Source organism: Limulus polyphemus, unplaced genomic scaffold (assembly GCF_000517525.1).
Source record: "Limulus polyphemus unplaced genomic scaffold, Limulus_polyphemus-2.1.2 Scaffold720, whole genome shotgun sequence".
Classification (NCBI taxonomy): domain Eukaryota; kingdom Metazoa; phylum Arthropoda; class Merostomata; order Xiphosura; family Limulidae; genus Limulus; species Limulus polyphemus.
In genome coordinates this window covers 153605-165782 of record NW_013666330.1, presented here as the reverse complement: position 1 = coordinate 165782, position 12178 = coordinate 153605, and the positions used below count along the sequence as shown (strand labels likewise).

Genomic DNA, 12178 nt, shown 5'->3' with positions numbered 1-12178 from the left:
AACTATTTTAATTTACAACTTGCTTGGGACGCAACAGATAGGCCTAAATAAAATTTTTTTAATTGTGTACCAGTTTAACGTTGAATATTATTTATGATTTTATGTAAAGTTAGTTTGTCTAAAACGATTTGTGAAATGAGGAACGCCAATTGTCATGTGACTTGTTTCGACCGTGGGGTTCTTTATATAGGTGAAACAAGCAATCCTGTAAGAGTTAAAATTTACGAATAACTGGGGTAAAACCAAACGCTAGTAAAGCATAAGGCTCATTTTCCAAACATTAACATAACAGTTATGGAATACCACAAAATTAATTATTTTCACAGTTACCATATTGTGTAGATGTTCCTCTTTTTAACAGAAACCATAAAGAAACTTTATATCCAGTAAACAAACAAGAGAGCTGTTCGAATCGTGGTTCTGAATATTTCTTCTTGAAAACTGTTTAACACAGTACTTAATATCTATTTTAGAAAAAACGATACCAGATACCTGTTGGTGGGGGGGGGGGGATTTTGGAAAATAACAATACAAACATTATTTACGATACTATTTGGGATAGAAATGGAGTATTTGGGATGGAGATAAAAGGTAGTAACGCCGTTGGCTACATTAGTCAAATATCAATTTCGAAATGTAACCAGGGCAAACTTAAAATTAATTATGCTGTTTCCATCTTTAGGTAAAAAATAGATTACTGATGAATCCGGCATAAAATAAGCATCAAAGTTTTATTTTGTTTTTGTTCTTACTTAGACAATATTTGTTAATATCTCCTTTTATATATTATATATATATATTATTTATTATAAATATGCTGAACCAATATCTACAGTTTCAAATTCACATGTGAACTAAACAATCAGTATTATATTTTTAACAGTGAGTTCTTTATCAATAATGACGCGAGAATGGGAGCTGCTTGAACTACCCTTCAGGCTTTCTTTATGGTCTATAAGTTACCTTATTTTTTGCAGTTTCATTTGTTAATATGTTTTCTGCAGACGTTCCTGAAGATATCTAAAGACGAAATGTCAGAAATAAAGCTAGTAATATCCAATCTGGAGTTTAAGGCCTTTTTTTGTCATTTTCATAAATGTGTTTTGGTCTAATCTGTGAATTTCTTTAAATTCCAGTAGCGATTTCTTATGGTTTAACTGCTGAAGTTTTTTACCCACGCTTCTTCCTCTGTGAATTCACAGAGCACTGAAAAAACAACTATGACCAATTACGAGATCACCGTTATGCTGTTTTCCTGTAAAGAACATAAAGACTGGCGTGGATCTGCTGTCGCTATCTACCGCTTAGTGGCGCTGTTTGGCCTACCGTTGGTATTAATGATAATTTGTTACGCCTGGGTGATCATCGAACTCTGGATTAGTACGAAAACTATGGATGAACTAACGAATCATAGGAAGTAAGTAAAATAATGAAAGAAATCTTGAAATTAAGGACAATTCTTATATAAGTTAACATTTTCATCATTCTGTTTTTGAAAGCTTGCTTTCATAATTTTTTAAAACTGTTTTGCTCATTATTCGTTATTGTGGAATTCAATTCCTGATTATTTAGATGTAATTTAAAGTGCGCATTTTTGCAACATCTGCATTTTGAACGTTTACGTGTACAAGAAGAACACTCGTAATGAAAGAAAAATCCGCCCCTAAAGAAGAAGAGAGTAAATTTCTCAATTTCATGGATTTTCTTTGCTTCCTATATTTTACGTATTACTTTTTATCCATATATATATATATATATATATATATATATATACATACGTGAATAGATTGAATATTTATATGTTTGGAGTTTCAAAAGCGTACACTTTTACACATATTATATATATATTATTTTATATATTTTTATACATATTATATATATTCTTTATACATATTGTGTATATTCTGAAACGAATATCCACACTTTCGAATAAGAATACGAAGTGTTAAATATTCGAATTGCAAATAAGTATTCGAGTGTCTATTAGTTGAGTTTCATAACGTCTGTAAAATCTTTCGCAATACTATCCTTCCTTTCTTTTTTTCGCTTCCCACTATTTATTTCAAATTTCAAGACAATCCCACGCATTCCATGTGTATTATGTGACAGCTTTAGCGTACATATTCTTTGGATCCAGAAGGCAATTTCACATCACAGATAGGTGCAGTGGTGTATGAGAATTCTTCGGAAACTTAAATTGGAAAAAACAAAATCCGAATCTAGGTTATGTAACATCAATCTGGTGTACACTTTCACAACTTCAAGGCTGTTGAAGCACTTAAAACATAGACATCCGTCTGTCTTATCCTCAAGGTGTGCTAAAGTACCGATATAACCAGTCTATTTAGAAATTTTCTCTATTATTATTTTCTAATTCATTACTCATCGCACATATAACATTTTATTGACGGAGTTTTGTGTTTAACCGCAAAGCCACACTGGTAGTTCTAAAACATTTGCATATATTATTGTGAAACGTAAGAAACTAAGACTTAAGAAAACATAACAAAAACGTATTTGCCAAAATTTGAATTATGCGATGATAAACATGTACTAATACAATAATCTTTGGATGAACTTCTCTGATTCAATTCGTTGTTGTTGTTGAATGCTTGAATAATTATCAGTGATAATTAAAAAAACTATTCAACTTCCATATTAAAAATTCTATATGTTTATACAGACTAACGCTACTGCAAAGTCACCTTTGAAACCTCAATATTAATTTAAATAATTTAAAATCGGTTTGTCACATTGCGATGATGAAAATAATATTTGTACAAGACTGTCGAAATCCGTTGTATTCGTTTATGCTTTGGTCCCCCAATGGGTCAACGGTAAGTTTACGGACTTGCAACGCTAAAATCCGGGGTTCGATTTCCTGTGGTGGACAGAGCGCAAAGTCCTAACAATAAATAAACAAAGAATGTTTTGATGCTAGCTCGAAAATTTTTAGATTGTCACAGAGTCTAGGTAATTCAAGAGTTGATTCCCAAAGATTGATATGCACTGATTGGCTGCCGATAATTCAATCATATATATGTGGCCTAGTAAGTAGTCAACAAATAAGTTGACAGATGTGTCTTTTGCTTGTGTTTCGACACTTGGATTCAGAAGAACACCCAATCAATAAGAACCACTTTCATCAATAAACACACTTCATATAAGCAAGTTAATAAACAACACGTTGATTGTGTGTGTATGTTTTGTTATAGCGAAGCCACATCGGGCGATCTGCTATGTCAACCAAGGGGAATCGAATCCCTGATTTTAGCGTTGTAACTCCGAAGACTTATCGCTGTCCCACTGAGGGACAGCACGCTCGTTTCTTTACTTCTATATTCTTCATGTTCGTAGGCATATCTCGCGTGAAGATATCTTCAAAGACAGTAGCAGACGAATATTACACTAGTAAAATCAAGTAATATTTTTAACACTAATATATGTTCATTCATTGGTTCACTCTTCTTGACAATATTTCTTTTCCTATTTACTGGTTTTCTAGCTTTATCTCTATAACCATTTAGGATATTGTTCTTTAAAACGATACAATTGTTAAAGAAACAAGAGGAAATCCTCAGTAATCAATGCACTTGAAATTCTTTTAGGCAGGATTAGAATCAATGAGACTTTTTTTCCCTCTTTATTAGCTATATTTTTGTGCGCCAGCAATACCAAGCGTGGGGCGCGCGTATACCCGATTCGATTTTATTACTCATAAAGATCTTTATCAGCCTGTCCTCAAATTAAAATTATTTTAGGCAGGATTAGAGTAAATTAATTTATGAGACCTTGGGCATGGTTAAATACATCAATCAAAAAGGTTTGACCTTCTGAGTCGAAAACTGTAACTAGATCTCAAATTGGTCAAAAGATGACGGAACTATGAGCTAAAAGTTTGTACTTGAAAAACTCAAAGCCATTCTATGTGCCGCAGCTAAAAAGTCAAATATCCTTGTATTCTTAATTACACCTCTTTCCAATAAAACAAAATAATATAATAGTAAAAACAATTATCGCAGAAAATTAGGTGCTTCAAATAAAACTTTCCTAAACCATTTTTATGAATAACAAATAAACCATTTTCATTTCTTGAAGAATCTTAAAGGAAAATTTTGTTTTCTTCAATTTCAAGTGACCAGAAGCTAAGACGCATGGAGTTACATGTTGGTATCAACCAAGAAACTCACTCTCCTTCCCTTCAACCTCACCGAATGATTCTGCGCAGTCACACCACAACTGACAGTCGCGACGTCAAACGAGCTCGAAAGCAGGCAGGTGTTTTATTAGATTTTTTTTCTTGTATAGTAACTCCTGTGCTCGAAACGTTTGCTAGTAGCAGGAACATCTAACTAATTAATCAGTGTAATTTTATCATAATCCTATGGTTAATCGTACATTATAAGAATGATATTCTAACCTTGGACTTACTTTTTAATCATCGACCTGCTTAGTCTAATAATCAGTATTGTGAAACAACGCTCTGTAACCTAGCTTTTCATCTTATTTTATTTTTATACCAACCTCCTGCAAAAGATAATTAAGTCAATCTTTGACCACAGACTCGTCAACTGCATGTGAGCATCATCTATAAAGACCACGTTCAAGAACACCAAGGCAGAAAAGTCTGTTGTAGCTGTGTCGGGAGACTTGGCAGGTGAATGGTTGAATAGGCTTACTATGATGGTTCCAATTACTTCCATCTTTCTCAGGAAGAACAGCCGCTGATTTCGTTGTGTGGCTTAAGCTCGTGAATTTTGAGTTGGTGAGCCTTCGCCAACTTCAAATCTTTGTTTGTTATCTTGCTAACGGTTCCGACAGATATGTCTAGCTTCGCCAAAACGGCTTCCTTAGGTTAGATAAAGGTGTTGCTACAGATTTTGAGCACTTTTATTTTCTTAAGTATTTCGCTGTGCGGATTTGTCTCTTTCCATGGATAACACTGATGGTTCTTTTTTTTTTAAATTATATTGTCTTTTGGCTCTAAGTCGTTCAACAGTTTCACTATATGAACATTCTTTTCATAAAAATCAATCACAAAACCCTCCACCTAATACTACTCAGGCGTTAACCATTTAGCCCGTAACGCCACGGATCGCACCTATGGAGCATATAGCCCTTACAGAGTACGATAACACTCAATGAATATATGATTGAAAATATGCTTTAACATTATTGATGATCTTTCCAAACTTCTTGAGTTAATGTAAATTTGCTCTTGATTAACGTGCATGTATTATAATTACTGTTGAGAACATACAAAAAAAAAGGCTGGTTCTTTGATGAGAGTGAATCTCCACCGTAAACAACTTTATTACTATCACTTGGTTTGTTTATTATGGAATCGGATAATTATCTCATTTAAATGTTTAATACTTACTATAAAATATATTTTCAAGGTTACTGCAATTCCAATAAACATTTGGATTTTACTCACAATATCCGAGAAACCTAGAAAACAATACATTATACTTTTTTATCACACTTATCCCATGATTTTGATTCTAATAACACTGTAATATAGCGCAAGTAAAATTTAAAGGTGGCATAATATTAAACTATTGTTGCGTGACTAAACATAAGTCTGTTGCTTTATAATTGAGAGTGTACCGTTGCAAAGTGACTCCCTATGTTTATTGTGACTCGTTATAAGACTATTGCTACGTGAAAGATATTAGTCTGTCATTATAAATCTCAAATTTACTATGTTACTTTATGATTATATATAAGTCACAAGTTAACAATGTTAAATTAATTGACTATGTTACTTTATGATTATATATATAGTCACAAGTTAACAATGTTCAGTATTAATTTGTTGCTTTAGTGAAGTGTGGATTCGATCTAAATAATGTATGCACATCGATAACTAGATCTGAAAAATAAGAGGTTCTCTGGGATTTGTTAGTCATGTGAGACTAAGTGATTGAAAGTGTATGAGTCAAGATTTTCAAAAAATAAGAACAGTTCGTATTTAACAAAAATGTTAACACAACGCAGTATCACATTACAACTCAAAATAATGCGCTTATCACTAGCAGAACAGTTATAAAATCAAATATGCTTCTTACAGTCGCCTTCTAGCAATGAAGTATACAGACACAAGCAAGCTATCTTAAGATCTCGATGCAGACTACTTTAAGATCAAAGCTTAGTTGTATAAAGAATCTCTCTCTCTACCTGAAAAGTGGTGTTGCATCTACACGTCAGCCAGTTAAGATCAGACAAACCAAGTTTATTCCTGCTTTATGTTTCATGTGACCGGTTGCTTCTACGTGTCAGCCAGTTAAGATTAGACAAACCAAGTTTATTCCTGCTTTATGTTTCATGTGACCGGTTGCTTCTGTATGTCAGTTAATTAAGATCAGGCAGACAAAGTTCATTCCTGCTTTATATTTCATGTGACAGGGGGTCTATAACCTCATAACCTGTAGCTGTCAATAAAGACAACAAGTCGATGGAAAGGCAGAGGCAGATGTCATCAACCACAGATGTAATAAGTCGTAAAGTCGCGTTTATGAAATATTAATAATGGATATGCCTGTTTAAATTAAAACCACAGGTGAAATACTGGAAAATTGTTTAAAGTTGAAAGATAAATTATAATTCAACCAATAGTAAGATATACATGTAGTTCTTCAGCCATTATACATGTAGTTTATGATATCAAGACACACGACAGTGGGTCGTGCGGCCAAAATAACCTTCAGGACACACTATGTGTTATTAACAAGAGTTTTATTATTTCAAAATTTCTGTAGTTTCTGGACTGTGGTAATCCAAACTATCACATATCTTCAGTGGATGTGCTCAACTGGACTATGGACTATTACTTCACATACCAGCATTAAGAAATTCACGAGAAATAAAATCTCCAAGTTTGATTGAATTTTTCCTTTTTAATTTTTTTATTCGCACCGAAAATACGGTTTGTTTGTTTTGAATTTTTGCGCAATGCCACACGAGGGCTATCTGCGCTAGCCGTCCCTAATTTAGCAGTGGGCTACTCTTTTGCTAACGAATAGTGGGATTGACCGTCACATTATAACGCCCCCACGGCTGCAAAGGCGAGCATGTTTGGTGGGACTCGAACCCACGACCCTCAGATTGCGAGACGAGCGCCCTAACCACCTGGTCATGCCGGGCCATCCGAAAGTACGGAACTTATTTAACATACTTAACTTTTATGGATTTTGTTCAAATTTGATACACTTATAGAACGTTAAAATCTACAATTATGTGTCAAATGTAATCTAAATATAAGCTACGTGTGCAAAGTTATTGAACAAAAACCGCTCAAATTTAACGAAAATTTTGTGCACACCTACGCAAAAAGTCACGTGAGCTATCGGTCTAACATTTTTAATACAGTTTCATCTAAGAATAAAAGTGGACTGCTTTTAGTTTTTTTGTCATTCCAAATAAAGACGGCTGATTTGGAGCAGCAAAACTATATAATGAAAGGATGTGCAGATATATATGTATTGGTTAGGCCAAGCAAGCTAAATTAGTAGTTTCTAGCTCAAGTTTTCAAAAGAATCATACAGGTCGACGGTTATTATTGATTATCCATTGCCAACTTTTCAGCACAAATATACTAAATTTTATGAAATTCTCCTAAATAATGAGCGTTTAGCGTCACGTGATATTAGCTTAAACAACTACCATAAATAATGATGCTTGATACGGCTGTACCGATTACATGAGGGATGATGACAACAAACTGTTAATCTAAATTCCATAGCGTTACTATAAAGAAAGCTATTAACAAAGTTTTAGAGAGGAAAACTACCACCATATATTTTAAATAATCTGGTTTGTTCTGTAAAGTATAGGTCTGTTCCGAATAATAGGTTTGCGATCCTAAAGCTAACGTTGGTTACTATCGGGTGTCACTTTCTTGCTTGCTGTGGTCTGTTGGTGTGTATTGACAAAAAGTCATGATATCAAATCATACTTATTAATCATATCTAATCGTATTTTGTTTTACCCATCATCGTGCCCCACGATGAACAAAAAACTAGTCCTGGCTAACTATTGAATGAATATTTGCTGTAAAATTCTTATCAATGTTATAAGTACAGATACCAGTTTAGCCGCCAATTTTGATTTCATTCCATTAAGTTTCACGCTAAATCCTATTTTTGGCCGCACCTTTTTTCACACCTAAGATGTTTTTCATTAGGTATATATAGAGGGAACGCATCTTGTCAATAGCACTCATCGCTAACTGTTTGACTACCCCTAATCGGATGGTCGGATTTGACTGTCACTCTTATCACATCCACAGCCCAAAGTGAAGAGCGTGTTTTTGCGGCGAACTATTGACATTTAGATTTATAGTCAGGCACGCAAATCACTGCGCTACGATATTTGAATAGAGATATATCTAACTGTACTGTGTAAGTAGTATAAATAACCTATGTACAGCTTAAGGAGTTAAGTAAACAATATGTATATAACTTTACTGTAACATATAAATAGAATAGATAACCTATGTGTAACTTAAGGAATTATTTGAAAATTCTGTATTTAAATTTACTGTTTAAGGAACTATATAAACAATCTGTATTTAACTTTACTGGGATTAAATATACAAATCTTAGGAAATCTATATTCTAAAAAAATGTTAACTTGTTTATGGTGAGTTAATGTAGCATCGGGAAGTGTAACATTATATCATTGAAATATCTGTGATAACGAATAAAATACATATAGAATTCTTATAAAGTATTGTCAATTTACATCCCTTGAGTTAAAACAAAACAATATTTGTGAAATAGTTCGTTAAGGAGGAAAATACAAGTAACCTGCCAAGCCAGAAAAGAAAAAGAATATGAAAACTAGTTTCAAAATCACTTTTTTTTTGTAATAATATCTTTTATTGATGTAAATGAAAATTAATCCTACATCTTATTGGAAATACGTCTCTGAAAAAAACCATTAATTAAACATAGTTTTTCGAACGTTCTGAACTTTCTGAAATTTAGTAATTAATTCAGACCAACATGAAAGTTTTTATAACATTCGACTTGTTTAATTAACGTTAGCGCCTCACGGACTAAAAAAAAGTGCTTCCAAGCAACGAAGAACCAATAAAAATATGTATTATTGCTCACGTGATAAAAAACTACTTCGCGTTCGTTAAATACCAAAGTAGTGTAAGGATTTTGCAGAGAATAACATACATCCTTCAATTACATTAATGTTTCAAACACCAATTTTTATACATAAAAGTGAAAATTTCATTTTTTCAAAGGTTTATTGACAGAATATTACAATTTACTACATCAAGGAGCTTCCTAAAGTCTCCGCCATTTTATATTAAGATCTTTCTACTCTTTTAGTAGATACTAATATACGTACTAAGCCTTTCCGCACTACATATTATCAGTTGCTTTTTCTTAGTTGTCTGCCTACTTAACTATTAACTAAACTTGCTCCCAACGTATTGTCAACTTATAGACTTCGCATTTCTCTGAAAACCTATCCACAAGATCTCTCTTTTTCAATTTTTCTAGGTATTTATTAAACTTACTTCCCACTTCATCACGCTTCTATTTACTTGTATAACTTATTTGATCCTCAACTGTTTACAAGATACCCCTTTATTAATCTGTCATCTATCTTAATTACTTCCCATTTAACGGAATAAACAAAAGATGTCACCCCCATTATTCTATATAATCATCAATCCTACAAAGATAGACAGAAAAAGTAGAAACACCTGGCCTTAATAACCATGTTCCCAATGGTTTACTGAGACTATACTTCGCGTAACTAAGCAATTAACTGTCTATTTATATTTCTAGTAACGTACTCAGTGTTATATAAAGGTGTAATTATCCTGATGAGCAAGGCAGCCGACCTGTCAGATGTCCAAAGAAGGGTAACAATCTCCCGGCTGAGACTGGATGAAAAACCAATCCTGTAAACCTCAGTTACAAGGAGTAACAGCAGTTACAAATGGTTTACATCCAGAATATTGTATGAAAAAGCAACATTGTATAGATCATAGCAACAAAAGTAACTAAGGAAGTATATGTAACCAAATATCAATCTGTATCAGTCATAACTTCACAAAGTAAGAATACCATGGCCGGGCAACATTCCACAAACGCAACAATCTATGTTAAATGCAGGCTACAAGCATATCAGTACCTGGGGACAGCATGTTGTTGACGTGGACGTGGTCCTATAATTTATGTCAAAAGCAGGCTACAAGCATTTCGGTACCTGGAGGACAGCATGTTGTTGACATGGGCTTGCCCCTCCAAAGTGGCACAGCGGTATGTCTGCGGACTTACAACGCTAGTATCCCGGTTTCGATACCCGTGGTAAGCAGAGCACAGATAGCCCATTGTTTAGCTTTGTGCTTAATTACAAACAAACAAACAGACATGGACTTGTTCCAATAATTTCTCTCAAATGCAGTCTACAAACATATCAGTAGCTGGGAATAGCATTTTGTTAACCTGGACTTGGTCCTATAACTTGTGTCAAAGCAGGCTACAAGTATTTCGGTACCTGGGGACAGCATGTTTTTTACATGTACTTAGTCCTATAATTTCTGTTACGTGCAGGCAACAAGAATATCACTACCTGGGAATTATTGTAGATCAGTTATTACTCATGGTACACTTTGATTATCCCCATAAACGTTAGTAATCCAATGACGACAATACACCCACATACAGCGCTTGCATCGCTAAAGAACAGTTTGTGGAATAGGAAAATAATTTCGGACAGCTACTGTAGTCTGTCTAATCCATAGATTTTAACATTATCAGTCTTTCGCGGTACATTCTTGAAGTCAGCTTCGCAACCGATATCCACTTCCTTCATCTCTTCAAGATTTAGAAACTGTATTCATGAAAGAATACCGCGTATAGTATTACAAACACTAAAGAACATTGCTGATACAATAGAACGTTGAATAGGTGAAGTTTTGGCTACTCGTGGTCGACCGAAACTTTTATTAAGTACTGTTTGATAGGTGTCGCTACTTTTTTTTTTACCTAACTTCTGTACTTCCCACTCATCAGCTATTTCCCAGTGGCACGGTGGTATGTCTGCGGACTTATACTACTAGAAACCGCGTTTCGATACCCGTGGTGGGCAGAGCACAGATAGCCCTTTGTGTAGCTTTGTTATTAATAACAAACAACAACAACCCATCAGTTAACCTGTCTATCACAATTGATAAGTTTCATCACTTGTTTATTTACTTGCCTATCTTATTTCACATCCACTACCTATCTACCAGTTTTCACTTTCATCAGTCTGTCTACAAAGTATCAAAGTTACTTTTTGTACCTAACCCGTCTGACTATTTAACAGCATTTCTGTGCTTATTTACTAGCCTACTTATCTAATAGTCCACCACCTTACTCGGCCTTGCCTCTATTTATCTCTTTCCCTCTCTATTCACACGTTATACTTACTTCTTACCAAACCCATATTTCGCTTTAATCAGATTACTTTATTTTCACTACTAGGTTATCAAGATGCTGATCCTTGTAGTGTTTCTGTTTTTGGTGTGCTGGGGTCCACGTCTGATCCTGGAGATCCACATTTCCTACGGCGTGCAGCACTTCAACCACTGGATTTATACAGCTCGAATCGTTTTCTTTCTGCTACCTGTTGTTCACAGCTGTCTGAACCCTATTGTTTACTGCTTTATGTCTTCCAATATCCGCCGCTGCTTGATCAGATCACTCGAACACTCTTGCAGAGGGCGTTGCCTATACCCATGCTTGTTGAGGAAACGTGCTCAACGCCACCAAATGAGAATGAAGAGCTCTGTTTCAAGAAATGGAACCATCCGAACTGGTTCTACTTACACCTTTACGTCGTTCGCAACTTCGATGGCGTGTAGTCCATCTCGAGAGACAGTCCAGCCAAGAGCCATGAACGTTAGCTCCATAACGTTATAAAGTACTTATGCGTCGATAAGTGTCAATTTCAGGACTAAGTGGTCCAGAATAAGATACGGTCATTTTTATTTGTTTAATGTATATGTTTTCCATCCAGTAATGTTTATTCATTAAGAGAGAGAGGCCTACCAAATAATGTTTATTTGGTAACATTAAAAGCTATCGTTCACATATATATTTTTGTCAGTTGCTTATGACGAAACGGGAAAACCGAGCTGATCAACAGCGTAAAAGTGTTAGAT

General features: G+C 34.4%; 1 protein-coding gene across 1 annotated transcript in view; it reads left to right on the top strand.

The window, feature by feature from the left end:
* The window catches only part of LOC111085927 (allatostatin-A receptor-like), a 33490-nt gene extending 21612 nt beyond the window's left edge, over nucleotides 1–11878 (top strand). The window contains exons 3-5 of the mRNA XM_022386807.1: nucleotides 1203–1417; nucleotides 4136–4278; nucleotides 11499–11878. Of these exons, the coding sequence (XP_022242515.1) occupies nucleotides 1203–1417; nucleotides 4136–4278; nucleotides 11499–11878 (738 nt within the window). The remainder of the gene's footprint in view (nucleotides 1–1202; nucleotides 1418–4135; nucleotides 4279–11498) is intronic.
* The last annotated feature ends 300 nt before the right edge of the window (nucleotides 11879–12178 follow it).